The sequence below is a fragment of the Nomascus leucogenys genome, chromosome 4 (assembly GCF_006542625.1).
Source record: "Nomascus leucogenys isolate Asia chromosome 4, Asia_NLE_v1, whole genome shotgun sequence".
NCBI lineage: Eukaryota > Metazoa > Chordata > Mammalia > Primates > Hylobatidae > Nomascus > Nomascus leucogenys.
In genome coordinates, this window is record NC_044384.1 from 22,340,883 (window position 1) to 22,356,885 (window position 16,003).

A 16,003-nucleotide genomic window follows, 5' to 3' on the forward strand; every position below is an offset into this window, starting at 1 on the left:
ATTTTGGATACTACCTGAGGTTGATAAATCAGACCCCTTAGATAAATATTTTAGGCTCTGGGAATGACTTCCAGATTGAATCTGAATGAATCATTTAATTTCCCTGTTTCTCATTCTCACCAGTTCTAAAGATGAGTGACCTGAGATCTGTCTCTTAGTTTGAAATATAAAGAGGGAAATATGAAGAGCTGGCCTTGAGATAAAGTATATATTAAAGCTTGCTCTCCACCTTGTCTTTGGGCTTGCATCCATTCTGACTAAATTGATCAGATACTATTTGCTTATAAATTAGCAACTGGTCAATTTGGCTGAAACAGCTGAATTGTTGAGTCACTAAGACTGTGTCTATATTGCCATTAAACATGATAACCTCAAGGAACACGTGAAACCAATCGCACAAGGAGAGATAAGCATTTAGCTACTTTGTTCAAAATGGTATATATGACTCCGGATGTATATATTACTGGTTTCCAAATGGTGGTCACATGAATCACCTGGGAATCTTTGTAAGTTGGACTTATCCCAGGAGATTATGAATCAAAGGTCCAGAATGAGTGGCAAGAATTGTATTTTGAAGAGTTGCTTATTTCATACAGCTGTGTTTGCTGGGAGATCAGCTGCATAATCCGGGTCCTAACCCCAGCACCCCAGGGTAACCTTAAACTGAAGTCAGTTACTCTGCAACAACTCTTCATTCACTCTGATGCCACTGTCATCAACAACAAGAGAATAGGCTTCACTGAGGAACATCTATTCATACACATATGTCTTCAATCAGTCATCACAATAAAAATAAATTTTCAGAAATACTGCATAAGACAATATATAATACAATAATGACATTCTAAAATGTTTCCTATTTCAAATGTTGTTATCTATGTGGCAAAGCAATCAGAGTGAGAGAGGCATAATGAGTCATTTTGATGCTTAGTACCAACTGATCTGTGGCCTCGATTAATTGGGCCACAGAGTCCAGACAGGTCAATCAGCTGGCCAAGGTGCCCTCAAACCCCAGCACCCAGAGTGCTCTATCTGGGCTGCCAGCCACAAACACACAGCCCCTTTGTAAGCAAAATGACAGTTCTACACATTCAGGGAGAAGCAGAGACTTAAACAGAAGCTTGTGCCTAGTGCATGCAAACAATTATGGGAAAAAAGGTTTTAAGAATCTAGAATTATAGAGGAAATTGCTCAGTTTGTCATTTTGCACATGAAGACTCACAAAGTTATTATTTGTATATCTTCTTAGCATATTGAACCAAACACAATATTTCAAAGTCTGCTGTTGAGATTACCTATAAAATAGAAGGCATTTCTTAAGGGACCTGGATGAAAGCTGTATATATATGGAGAAGTACACAACAATTTTCAGCCTTCAACTTCTAAATTATGCATATACATTACTAAAACAAGGTTTTACTAAGATGAATAGCTTATTGGGTAAGATTCCAGCTGTCAAGCATGAACCACCAGTAACTTAATTGTTATTTATCAAATCATGATTTACCAAGGGTGTTTTCTTTCATCTCAGGGAGAAGGTAGGTGATAATTAGTGGACAGTTGTATACCCACATAAGCATTTCCTTTATTGTTCTGTGTTGGGAAGTCATTTTTGGGAGGGAGAGGAGAACCTTCTTTCCTCTTTTATAGCCTTTCTAACTTATTTTATGTGCTCTGCAGATCCCAGACCAAAAATCACTTTCCCTGTGAGGCCAGCTTCATTTGATGCTGGTAAGGCCAAGAAGTACTAGAGGAGGAATCATAATTTCTCCACTAATTGACGGTGTCATCTGGGGCAAATCACCTAGCCTCTCTGTTTCTCCATTTTCTAATTTGTAAAGTCAAGAATCAAGACTGGCAAAGCTGAAGGACTCTTCATTTCCAGTTTCCTAGCATTCTACAATATTGTCCCTGCTTCCTTTGACCTCAGGTCAATACCGCTTTGTTGTCTGAGAGTGTCTAATAATTAGTGCCTTGACTCAAATCAGAAGAAATGTTCTCCCATTCCTTGGCTTCCCCACCAAATTAGGTTTCTCTTGACACTCACATTCACGGATAAGTAGTGGCTCGGGCATAAGGAAGCTGAGGGCAGGGGCAGCAGTTCTTCCTTTGCACATCCTTGCTGGTAGCCCCATGGCCAGGTACCTGACATCAAGGTCACAGACAGATGGCACAGTAGTCATAGTCAGCACTGCCAGGCACACAGCACTACTAAACATACAGCACTCTTACAATATTCACAGACACTTAAGACACAGACACAAGGTGGAGAAATGATAGACATTTTAATAATCAAATATTGGAAAGAATTTTTGGGGTGTGGGAGGAATTCTTGACACCACCATTTAGCCCTGTCTCCCTTGGATCTGCATCTGCATATGACACTCAGAATAACCGATGAAAACACAGGGTCTAGCATTAAGCAGGTTGCCAAAAGTTTGTGATTACTCCCCCACCCCCGCCGCAACTTAATTGGTTTTTTGTGTTGGTGTTATGGGTAGAAAGCCTTGGGGGCTTTATGGTAAAATGTATTCCAATAGCTGAAAGTGAACTCTGTTGTAAGTATCCTGAAAAAGGGAAAGGGTCTGACAAAAGGATATAATTAGTCTAGAACCAACAAAGCAAGGTCAATGCAAAAGCCAGGGCATGTGTCTGTAGCTGAAAGAGGAGGAAAGAGCCAATGGTCCTGAGCTGATTACTGCCCAGTTCACTGCACTTGACTACACAAGCCTGGGAGCTGCAGGAGAGCCAGCTGCCTTTCTAATTAGGACACTTGGGACACACCAAGTTTTTTCGTCATAAAAGTGGTTGTATAGATTTAATCTTTGAAACAGTCTTGAAAAACAAACAGAGATTTTGCATGGTCAGCTAGAAGCTGCTATTCTTCAAAAGAGAAGGGTGATCTATTGGGATCATCTCCAAGAAGTCCTCCTTATAAGCAGAGATGAGCCTAATCTCTAAACCCCTCAAGTTCTGAAGAAAAGTCCATTTCCTCACTATTTTGAGTTTTCATTAAAGTGATAGATAACAAGGTGGTGGGGGATGGGAAAGTCCTCCCACTCTAAGGTTAAGATGGAGCCAAGACTGCAATGAGATTTTAAACATCTCCCTGAACTTAAAAAAACAAACAAAAATCCTTGGCATTATGATGAGATAACATTTAAATTGTCCACTACAGAACAATAAACTGTTTTTTAGAGATTCTAGTCTTTTCCTCTTTTAACCTTCTTGGTTTAAAGTGTCTATGCATTTATATTTAGTGAAAACAAATGGGCACATTGGGATTAAAACTCCAGAGTCAGAATCTGGCCCATGTAATATTGGCATTAATATCACTTAGCTATAACCAAATGAACTAAGTGCTCAGGAACAGCCAACTAAACACTTCTGTCAGTTGTCAATCTCTCAGTGATCCCAACAGAGCACAGTGTGAGGACGGTGGTACAGTCCTCTTCAAAGGGACAGGGAACAAACACAGTGTGGTTGTGATACCCATCAAATTATACCACTGAATTACAAAATGTTTTTAATGTCTCCCCTTATAATTATATTGTAATGTGTGCCACAATTTGTAACACATTTGAACTTGGTGTTTCTTTCATTAGTTAATACCTAGATCTACGCAAGTTGCTCTAATTAGATTGCTTTCTGAAAAGAAAAATAAGGCAGGTTTAGGACCAGGCAGAACGTGAGCATAAGGATAGTGTCTTTCCTTACCATATTTGGTTAAGACCAGGCAGAACGTGAGCATAAGGATAGTGTCTTTCCTTACCATATTTGGTTTAATTTTAGGCATGATCTTACCTTCCTAAAGAGGGGCAATGAGCTGATCACTGAACTATAGCACATTTTTAAAGAGTTATTTGTCGCATTGCAAGCAATCTAGATGAGATTTCAGGAAAAGAATGAGCTACCCCACTCAAATGCATAACAAATATGCTTGGCTGGCATTTGGAAAGAAGAAAGAGACTTATTAAAATTTAACATCAACTTGGCCAGACTTTGGGCTGAATTGGAAGAACAAAGTGCTGCTCAGTAAAAAGCCAGGGATGGGAATGATTTGATTTCTACTCATATGGCTGAAATAAAGAAAATGAGAATGGCCAGCTACTTCCTTCATCGCAGGTCTACATAATCTTGGATTCCAACTCTTGTCACTGCACTATGGCTTTTTCTTTTGAAATGCTTAATTTGTAGTTGTATAGATCTGACTTCAGTGGAAAGAGGGAATATCCAGTGCTACAATGTTATCAAAGAGAACAAATGGTTCTGGATTGGTGGTGGTGCACACAATGATACGGAAAATGATTGCACCTCAGCACTAGTCACCTGGGCGCCTGGCCTGGCCAAGATCCTCCTCTACTTTAACCCAGCTGGAATGGGTAACATGGTTACCACACTTCGGGGTACACAGGATTCCATAACAACTTCTAAATATTCTTCTTCCTTTTCCTTTATGTGTCCCGGGGTCTTAAGCTGATTCACTGCCTCTGTATTTTGAGAGAACACCCAGCCCAGTGTATGGGTTGGGATTATGGGAGACACTAAACTTAGGCTGGAATGGCCTTACAGATGTGGCCACAGTGCTATTATTTGCCATAACAATGCCTCTATCAAGAGACGCAATGCTACCCACAACATAGGCTTTCTTTGTGATCATGAAAGATGCACTGCCTTATATCCCACTCACCACAGAGGGACCATCCTGCTGTAGAATGACTGGACGGACTGGTGAGGACTGCATCAGAGGCATTTTTTTTTTTAAAAAAAGGAATCTCAAGGGTGTCCATCGTGATTTGCTTATTTTGTCATGAAGCATCAAAGTTACCCAGAACCTTAAACACATCAAGTACAAATGCAACACATACAAGCAAAGCGAATTCAATAGGATTCCTAGCAAATTATTAAACTCCACGGTGGTAGGGCAGGGAGTAGTTGCAGAGGGAGGGAGTGAGATGGTGATAGAGATAGAGATAGGGAGATAGATAGAAGATGAGATATGCAAACCAGTTTTTTATGTTTCCATTTTTCAGAGTCTGATCTCACCAGCAAAACAAACCCTGCCCCAGTTGGCCAGTGGCCTCTGATTATGAGGACTATCTGAGCAGAGCTGCAGAAACTATAGCGCTAGTCCTCATAAAAATGAGAGGCAGTTTATTATTAAAATCCAAACATGAAAATACTTCAAACCCTTTTGTTAGCAGCATAGTCCCAAATGCAACATTCCCTTTATCAATCAAGTCGAAACCATGTGGCTTCAATGCATCTGTCCTGCTAAATCTGCTAAAACTCTTAAAAGAGCAGTGCAAAAGAGAAAAGATATCTTTCCTTTTAAATGGCAGACAATCCTTATAAGACATTCTCTAGGGTTCTATTCTGAAGACTATTCAATTTGATTTGGGGCACTTTTTAAACAGCCACTTGGCACTTTCCGTTCAGAGTTCTTAGGCACAGTGTGACAGAGTCAGCTTTGTGAGCCCTTCCCCATGCATTCGGTACAGCAGCTGAAACTCAGCAGGCAGCTGGTGGGACTCCTGCCACTTGGTGGTAAATTTGGTTCCTTTTTTGTCATAGTAATGGTATGGAAGATCTTCCCTTGTGTTGGGGTCAAATCCAAAAGGCCAAAATCCATACAAGTGGATCTCTTCACATATTGCTGATGCAAGGGTGTACATAAGAATACCTGTGCTCAGCCGTTTAGGTGACAAATGTTTGTTTTTCCAGTACCTGTGGAACAATAAGTACATGTGGATTCAGAGGTCAGCGTTGAAGGTTCCAATCAGCAAGGTCTATCTGACTGGGCTGGGTAGTGGATTTGTTAATGTAACTTAAATAGTGCTAGCTTTTAGGCGACCAAAAACAACTTCTGGGCACAACTGGCTACATAATTTGTGAGATCCAGCAAGAAATAAAAATGTGGACTCTTGGTTCAAAAAGTATTGAAAATTTCGAGTGCAAGAGCAAAGTATTAAACCAAGTGTTGGGCCCCTCTGAGCATGGGATTTCCTGGGATCACACTGTTTGCACACCTTTGAAGCTGGCCTTTGAAGCTGCCCCCGGGTTTTTCTGAAGTGGTGTGGCTCTGACTCAGCGGTGACACAACAGAAGGCCACCAAAAAGAATGACTGTGCTTTTCTTACATAAAGGGCTCTTGGATAGGGTGAAGGAGGTCGTTTAATCTAAGGGAAACTCCTCTGTCTCTTCCTTTCTCAAACCTAGAGATAAACCCTTCATTCGGGGTTTAGAAAGATTGTGGAGCCTTATTTTGCTTCTCTCTTGTGAAAAATTGTATTCCTTGCTTCTTTGTCTTCTAACTAGGGGTTCCCAAGCCTATCTTCAGCATGCCACAATCTGGCATGCCAAATTTTTTAAATTCAGAAAGTGTGTAAGATACATTAAGTGTAAATAATAAATTATAGTTATTAGTCCTTCCACATTTAAATAATATTAATACTCTGAAGCCTTCCTGCTGACACTGCCAAATATTTGAGGCTTCTATGTGGTGTGTGTATTTATCACTGGAGATGCAGGCAGAATGAAACTGTGCATTAGTCAGGTTTCTGTGGACTGTATTTCCTTCCAGTTTTCATTGAACCCACGTATTTTTTTGAGGCCTGAGTGGCTATGAAACATTATGATTAACTCCACTTTTGTGGCAGGCAGCCACATAGGATAGTTTCTGGAAGTTTCTAAGCACATGTAGTTTCTTCTTCACTACTTGAAGATTTCAAAGGTGAACCTTTCCCCTTCCAAATGAAATTTAAAAGTTAAGTCTTGGTTTTAATATTCCTGTCTAAGGAGCTAGAATGACTCTGACAACCCTTTCAGTATAGTCAAACTTAAACTGAACAAAAGGGGAGCAAAATGAGGAGATCAAAAGACCATGGGACAGGTTGGCAGGAGACCTGACTTCTAACTCTGGTCTTGCTCATTTAGGGCACTGACTTTGGGTAAATAACTTCTGCTCCTTGTACCTCAGTTGATTTATCTTTAAACTTAGGAGTTGGGCGACATCACCACTTAAAAAGGTGACTATATATCCTGGGGAACTGGGACAGTCCCAGTTTGTCAGTTATCTGTGTTGTAATTATTAATAGCACCCTCTTTCTCTCAAAGAAAAAGTCCCAGTTTGGACTGTAAATTATGGCATCACTCTACCATTGAGATACAAACCAGTTTATTAGGCTGTAATTCCTCCTCCTACGAGAGGTCAACTAAACAGATCTTACATCTTAGGAGGCTACAGGATGGGAAAAATCTATTGTGGAACAAAGATCTTCAGAATTCCCTGTTTACCAGGTCTCCCAGAACCCACCCCAACTTACAATAATATTTAGGGCTATGTTAGGACACTGAGGTTACTTACATAGGGGAAACTGAAGTTGAGATAATTTTCTCCAGATGATTTAAAAGAAAAAAAAATCTACAATTAATCTTGTTTTATAAAATGCCCTGGACCAGTGGTTCTCAATTCTGACTGCCTATTGGAATCATCAGGGGAGTTGTTAAAAAATACCAAGTACCTGGTCTCCACCTCCCTGCCCACCAGATAAATTACATTAGGATCTCTTGAGGCAGAGCCTAGACAATAGTATTTTTAAAGCTCTCAAGTGATTCTAATATACAACCAGAGTTGAAAATCACCAGACTAGATGAAAATACTGCATCTCTGGCTGATCTGTCTATCAAATTCCAAGAGATAACAACATGCTCATAAAATACTTTTTTCATGTTTTTGCACTCAAATATCAGATTATAAAGGCAGATTATGCAATTTATGATTTATCTAGGTGTTTTGCTAACCTTGGATATCTACAAAACACATAAATTTAAGTCAACTGCATCGTTTCTGAAAAGAAAAACCACTTGATTTGTCTCTAATTTAGCCATTGGCATTCTTGGAATATAGCTATCTATTTAAAGAAAATTCTTGATTTGTGGTTATTTCCATGACTGCTCCATAGCCTTACTACCAAGGGAGAGGACAGAGAATAGAGATGGGAGACTGATGAAGCACCAATCCTTCCATCTGACACTTGGTTACCAGCTGTGGGTAGATGGAACTTCTTAGCTAGAATGATTCATTCATTCGCTCATTACAAAAGATATGAGTTTCTTCTAATTACTACTAAACTCACCACAACAACTAATGAATTGGATGGCTCCCACACCCAAGAGATTACAACATTGATTTGCCATCTGGTGGAGTATGAGTAAAATGTAATAAAATATACACACCTGTTGACATGTTGCATTATATTTCCCGGCCAAGCCAGCTGGACTTTTAACTGACCTCTGTGTTCAACAAAAAAGTCAACTAATGTCCTGGTCACAGTTGCTGAAGTGTGGAAGAAAAATGCAGGGATCCAAAGAATGGCCCCGTCAAGCTTTTTTAAACTGAGGAAAAAGTTATTACGGTCCTGAATAGTCAAAAGATTGTTGTAGTATTTTTCCAGGATGCTGGGGTTGAAGGTGGTAAGATTGGTTTTTCTTCCAACATCTCTTTGGAAAGCCTCCGTAGGGGCGAAATTGCAACGGAAAACAAAATCTGATTTATCTATTTCTTGTCCACACTGGCTCCCTGTCAGGATCCCACTATTTCCAACCACAGCACAAATATTATAATGCTTGTTCATAATGGGTGACACATCTGGAAGCAGTGACCGGAAGTTATTGCTAATAGAGAAAACATATTTATGGCTGGAATAATCATAGTGCATCAGTTGTCCAATCCGAACACTATTCTTGGTCAAAGAAAAATTTTTTATTACATCGACATGCTGAAGAATTTCTTGCCTAAAATAAAAAGAAATTCATGAAAAGCATTCCATTCAGAAGAACTGATTTTCCATCTTATGTCTTATGCTGACATTTCATTCAGAGGGAATCTTAGGCTCATTGAATCCAAAAAAGATTATACATACATAATTGTGGTCCTTGAAGGGAGGACTGCTTCAGAATCTCCACATATTCTAATCTTTCAGTCAATTTCTGGGTGTATTCTTTGAGGCTTGTAAATGCAACTTACAGTTTTAGCTTCCATACCTTGGTTTTCTGCTCTACGTGAAGAGTGTATCTTATTTGATCAGCAGGGAGGTATAGGGCAAATTGTGTCAGGAAATACAGGGAGACAATTTACATAGGCCTGAAAAAGCTCACATTAATGCACAAACATTAGTAACACAGAGTTTGTAACTAGGGTCTACTTGTTTGCTACTGTACTGAAGTGCTCAAAGAATATCAAATATCATTGGTGTCCAAATAAGAGCCAAATAGATATGAGTCAGTATAGCACTATCTATTATTAAAATATGAAGATGGTAATAGCAGTGGGTGTAGCTGAATATTTAATAGAAATGAGATGATAATATCATTAAGGTCCTTTGAATAATGAAACAGGGAGTTTTTTCTACTTGATTATATAGAAACGCAATTTAGTTGAATAAATCTAATCCTTAGAAAAGAAGGCTATTATAAATCCTGAAAATAAGTCCATATTCTAATAATTCATTACATAAACAGGGCAAGACTGATACTTAGAACTAATTTCACGTTGCTTTCATATTGAGCTTTAAGTAAAATTAAGTATCTCTTCTTAAAGTTTCAGCTATTTAAAATATTCAAGAGAGACTGGTAACAAGCTACTTTGCTGCTAGATTCTCCAATGTTAAGTAAACCCATTGAATTTCTTGTAACTTTTGCCTAAATGTAGAAGGAATGAAATGAAATGCTTTGCATATCATCACGTTGCTTGGAATTTTAATTTAAAAATGACCTCATTCTTCAAAATAGAGGCAACAGCAACTGAAATCTTTGAAACTCCCCAAGTTACCAGTACCACTCTTACAAGTTGTTAAAATGGTAAGGCAGATTTAAAATGCTACTGGTAAAAATTTAATTAATTAATTAAAATGAGGGAAGTTTTGAGAAGGAAATATTCTTCTGACTGGTCATTTGGGTCACATGGCCTAGTGTGGGAAGAATATTTTTTATTGAGTTAGAAACATGTCTTGGGGAAAACTAGAATGTGTTCTACCCATGAAAATTTTCTGAGCTGTCCATAAAATTAATATTGAATTAAAACCCTTCCAATTATTTTAAAAAAAACTTCTAGAGTTTTAGAATTGATCAGTTTTCATGAACTAGTTTATAATTAAACATAAGTGTTTTTAAAATGTTAATCACATGACTGTATGTTGACTTTTCATCTAAACAGTATTTTCATGAGACCATGAATACCCACTGAATTTGTTTTAATTCTGCCCATAGATTAAACTTTTAAAAGAGAGAGAGCAATAACTAGAAATGCTAAGACCAAAACACAACTCCCTAAATAGAGTGGTTCGTAAAATAAGTATTCACACTTCTAATGAATACACTAGATGGCTCACATCCCATTTAGCAGTAAAATAATCCCACCATGAAGGAAGGAGTAATGAGTTATTGTGGTTTGCTAAGAGTAGACCAGAGTCACTGAGTAGAATAAATATATTTGAACAAATCTCATCCTTCTTCCTTCCACCTAAAAAAACAAAACCCCAAAACTATCTTACGTGTATAAAATGAAACTGCTACAATTAGTATGAATTAAGTTAGGTAGCTTTACAATAAGTTAAAATCTATAAAGACAATGAAAACAGGCAAAACTAAAACAAAACCATAGTTAAATATCTACATACGTTTGGGCCAGCATTTTCACGAGTAATTTGATGGAGACAGATTGTGGCATTTTCCGTGTGTTTCAATGAAACAATACCATTTTATTCTATTTTTCAAGTTTTTTTCAGTGAGGAAATGAAAATGCATTGGGTGGTCTTTGCAACTAACCTTTTGTCTGTTTTTTAAAAAATAGATGGCTTTGGCAGTACTTGCCAGACTTGTTAGCTGTAAATCATGGTGCTCAATCAAGCCCAAGTGAAATACTTTTTTTTTTTTTTTTTTGCTATTCAAATTGGTCCTGATGTGTCCTTTTTATGAGAGGACACTACATACGCAGGAGAAGGTTCCTGATCATTGCTTTGTGCAGTCATGCCAAGAAAACAATGCAGATACACCTGGTGGTGAGGGTGGGGGGTATAGATGTTTGTTGTTTTAGATGTTTTTGTTTGCTTGTTTTTGTTTTGTTTTGTTTTGAGCTCCAGAATCCTTAAAAGCACCTTTCGGATCTTTTCCTCCTATCCTACCTTTGATGTAAAAACGCTGTCCGATTAAATGTCCACTTAGAAGGTTTCTCTTGGAGTTCCTGGGTGAGAGAATTCGTAATGGGCACAAATGACGGGTCTAGAAACTTCAGTGCAAATTGTGACCTGGAGAGGAGCAGGAGCACAGACAAGCGTGCTGGCCTCAGCTCGGGGAAGCCGAGGTAGCCATTAAAGTCCAGCGGCCGGGGCGGGGGCGGCTGGCACGCGCGCGGGCTCCGTTCCGTCCCGGAGCCCCTCTCATTTGGTCCACCCACTGCTCCCACACACACCCGAGAGAAAGAAAGAAAACTAGGGAACCCCATCTGCATTGTCCATCCCTCCGGGTGCCGGAGAGACCATAAAATGGCCGTCATGCGGAGAGCAGGGTGCACGCGGGACGCAGGGCTGAAGCCCGCGGCGCTGCGAGGACCAGAGAATCAGCACCGCGGACAGCGGCCACCCCGCCAGCCTGACCCACTACGCCCTTGCAGCCCCGAGGAATTGTTTTTGGATTGGAGAAAGGGCAGAGGAAACCGGAGACCCAGGGAAAGGCTGGGGGTGGTTCCTGCCTTAACCTCTTCCTTCCCGAGCCCACGTCCGATTTCACTTCCTATAACTTGGCTGGGGACCCCCGGGGGCCGCCGGCCAACTCCGCTCCTCGGTCCAGGCGGGGCTCCTCTGGGTTCCTCGCCTCGGTCCCAGCTTAGACCACAGGTGGCACTTTGTAGTTGCCACCTGCCCGTCAGGAGGCCCCGCTGGGAGAGTTCCCGGGGTCACAGGTAGCGGCGGGGGCTCTCGCAGAGCGGCGTCAAGCTGCGCCTGGAGCCTTCTCAGTCCGGCCCAGCGCCGGGCAGTGACTCCGACCTGGCGAGGGTGGGCGGCCCTTCCGAGGCTCGCTTCCCGCAGGGGGCGGGGGAATTGCAGAAATCCCGGAAAGCGGGGGTGGTGGGGGGGTGGAGGGGTTCGGTGGCAGCGGGGAAAGGGTCGAGGGAGAACGCCCCACAGGCTTCCTGAGAATAAACCCGCGTGTCCTTTGATAGGGGTGGGGGAGGAAAGGAGGAGGGCGCGAGGGGAGTCCGGCGCCTGCGCCATTAAACCGCCCGCACCGACCCGGGCCCGGCCCGCGGAGTCTGCGGACAGGGCGCGGGGAGGGCGCTCCCCTCACGCCTGCCCATCTCCGCTCACCGCCCCCTCCCGAACACACACACCGTCTTTCCCTCCACCCTCACCCTCCTGAAAGCCTCCCCCAACCCCCATTTCTGAAATGAGGGAAGGGATGCTGAGGAAGAATAGGAGAAATGCAATCACATCGATTTGGACAACGGCTTCTAGGGGCTTTGGGTTAAAAAAAAATAACAGGGAGGGGGAAGGGAGAATTAGAGAGAGGAGTGGAAGGACCGCGCAGTTATCTGGCCCAAAGAGTCTCGGAGAAGCCAAAACACCCCTCCCCCACGCCTCCCCTTCCCCAAACACCCCATCAACCAAATTCCCGAGGGCGCTAACACAGAGGCCCGCACTCACCGGAATCCCGCGTGGAACATGTACATTCGGGGCGCCCCCGGGCTGGCGTACTTGGGAGTGGTGAAGATGTTCTCCTTTTTCAGGGACACGTAGCTGATGAGCGATAAAATCAGCAGGGCGACGCTGAGCATGACCAGCCCCAGCACACTGGCGACCCGGGCCATTTTGCAATTTCTCATCCCGGGCTGGGCTGGGTTCAGGGAAACCGGGGAAATCGGTCCATTGAGCGGCCAGCAGCTCGCTGGCGTGTGTGTGTGTGTGTGTGTGTGTGTGTGTGCGCGCGTGTGTGTGAGCGCGCGCGCTTGTGGCGGAGGAGGGGGACCCGGGCGGGGGTGGGGGGAGGCAACAGGGGCCGACAAGAGCCCCGGAGAGCAGCGGGACCCCCTAGGCAGGGGCGCGCGGGGCCGGGTGCCGAGCAGGAAGATGGAGGGGCTGCGCAGCGGCGTGGCGAAGGAGCGCGCAGCGCCGTGCGTCCCCGGCCGCCGGCTCAGGCTCCCCCGCGCGTTTCCAGCGAGGCTGCCATCTCCGCCGCCGCCTGCAAGATAAATGTGATTGGAATAATGTTACAGTTCGATCTAAGCACAGGATTTAATTAATGAACTCTAATCTCCCAAATAACCGGGGGGAGGGGGTGCAGGAGAGGGAGGGAGTAGGGGGAAATGGTGGAGGGAGGGAGACTGAGGCTGCCAGGCTGCAGCCCGAGCCTATGGCCTCCCCGGCTGAGGGTGCCGGCGAGGAGGTGGCTGTGGGGAGACGGGATCCCAAACTTAGTTTAATGGACCATTCATTACTTTATAATATCACGGAATACGGAGACAAATAACCGGATTTGCTGTCCTGGAGGGTAAACAACAGCTGAAAGAAGCAGGGAGAATGGTTTTTGGAAGGCAGCTGTTTAAAAGCATCTCCCCTCATTAAGGCACCGCCCTGCCCCCCCCCCCCCCGTCCCCCGACCCTCCCACCCAAAAAGGAAGCTCCAAACAGCAACTGGGCCTGCCTGCCTCAGGAGCCCTTAAAACCTTTTTGGAATTTGCCAGAATTAGTCCCCTATCCGCCTTTTATGCCCACCACATACTTCACTTATCCGTTAAGAGTGGGTAGTGCCTAGCAAAGTTGCGAGGTGACCTGTGAGTCGGGAGGGCCTGCCTTCCTCTCCCCTTTCCGTCTTCCAGTGGATGGACAATGTGCTTGCTCCTGACTTGACTGGGCCTGGTGAAGTCAGCCCTGGCTTAACTCTCCGTTGCCCACTCTTCACACCCATCCCTCGGGCCTGGCCTCCTGATGGGCTAGGTGGCCTGAGCCTCCCAGAAGCTGAGGCCATTAAAAAACACAGAACTTTTTATGAAAGAGCCCAGGAACCAAATTAAGAGAGGCTGCCTCTGAGAGTGGAAGGCAAACGCACTAACACTTTGCATTGCTTGAACTTAAATTTATTTTAGCATATTCACATGTTTCTTGTATATCCATTAGAAATACAAATTAATCCATTTTCAGTCACGCAATTGGGTGCTCAGGGGAAACTTGCATGTTTCTTTAGCTCTGTCCTTTGCAATTAGCTATGGCCTCTGCTACCCTAGCTTTACTCTTCGCTTGGTCCTCCCAATACTAGTCAAAAAGTACTAATGAGGGAAGCTAGGGGTGAGAAATTGGCCTTTGAGTTCTGACAAAACAAGTTGAGATTTTTCCAGGATGGTTATGACTTCTTTCTCCCTGAACTTCTTGCCTTGTGGGCTTTCATGGACCTAATGTTGTTATCTGTCTGGAGGCTGTAAATTCCTTGAAGGGGTGAGCTCCTGGATTGTAAGCTTCTGCAGAGCAAGGCTTGTCTTCCTTCTCCAATACTGTCTCTTACACACGCGTCATGCTTGCTAAATGTTTGAAGACCTGATGAGCTCCCTTGGGAAACGTATCTGTGTGGTTGTGGACAGTGGCACAAAGAGTGTTCCTATTTGTTTCCAATGACAAAGGGGGTCACTTTGCATCCACTAGAGACTTTTTAACCAAAATCTAAAAGTGTGTGTCAGGAGGACACAAATAACCTCCTTTCCTCTGTGAGGCTTTTTTATTATTTAAAAAAATTTAGAAAAGGCTTGCATGCCTGGATATGATGAACACTTGAACTGTATTTTTTTAATTGCTATTTTTAAAAAAAAATGATTGTATGAGTAAGGTGTAAAATGCCAAAGGGAGTAAGATCTTAAGAGAGCCATCTAGGAATGACACCTGTTAGAAAAAGTCTTCTTGAACAAAAACATGCTATGGAGAGGCAGCCCGAGGTAGTGTTACACCTTCAGACTCTGGAGCCAGAAAGACCTGACTTCAAAAGCACACTGTGGGTATTATCAAAAACACAAAAAATAACAAATGCTGGCAAGGATGCAGAGAAAAGGGAACTCTTATACACTGTTGGTGGGAATGCATTCTAGTACAGCCACTATGGAGAACAGTACAGATGTACCTGAAAAAAACTACAAACTGAACTATCATAAGATCCAGTAGTCCCATTACTGGGCATTTATGCAAAGAATGGAAATCAGTATGTCAGAGATATCTACCACCATGTTTATTGCCACATTGTTCACAATAGCCAAGATATGGATCAACCCAAGTATTCAACAACAGATGAATGAAGAAAATGTGGTATATATACATAATGGAATCCCGTTCATCCATAAGTAAGAATGAAATTCTCTCATTCTCAGCAACAGGAATGAGCCTGGAGGACATTATGTTAAGTGAAATAAGCCAGGAACAGAAAGTTAAACACCGCATGTTCTCACTCATACACAGAAGCTAAAAAAGCTGATCTCAAAGAAGTAAAAAGTAGAACAGAGAATACTAGAGGCTGGGAAGTGTAGGGGGGAGAGAGGATAAAAGATTTATTAAAGGATACAAAATTACAGCTGGATAGAAGGAATAAGTTCTAGTGTTCTATAGGATGACTATAGTTACAATAATGTATTGTATATTTTCATATACCTAGAAGAGAAGATATTGAATGCCCCAAAACAAAGAAATGATACAAGTTTGAGATGACAAATATGCTAATTACCCTGATGGGATCACTATATATTTTATGTATCAAAATATCACTATGTACCTATATATGTATGATTATTATGTATCAATTAAAATAAATGCTTACTCTGGCATCCACAGCCAGGTGACCTTGGGTAAGTTACAACTTCTCTGTGTTTCAGTCTCCTCATCTGCAGAACTGGGATAAAAATCTCCCAGGGTTTGGGGGAAGATTAAACAAAGCATATAAAGGCCTTTGCACCCCGGCCTATATTAAGCAGTTA

The 16,003-nt window shown here is 42.5% G+C and overlaps 1 protein-coding gene across 1 annotated transcript; it reads right to left on the minus strand.

Moving 5' to 3' along the window:
• Positions 1–4,792: 4,792 nt before the first annotated feature.
• Positions 4,793–14,899, minus strand: ST8SIA3 (ST8 alpha-N-acetyl-neuraminide alpha-2,8-sialyltransferase 3). Its single transcript, XM_012506245.2, has 4 exons — positions 12,702–14,899; positions 11,184–11,306; positions 8,239–8,796; positions 4,793–5,727 (listed from the first exon to the last, which is right to left on the minus strand). Exons 1-4 carry the CDS (start codon positions 12,878–12,880, stop codon positions 5,445–5,447), a joined length of 1,143 nt encoding a protein of 380 aa, XP_012361699.1. The 5' UTR covers positions 12,881–14,899; the 3' UTR covers positions 4,793–5,444.
• Between the last annotated feature and the right edge of the window lie 1,104 nt (positions 14,900–16,003).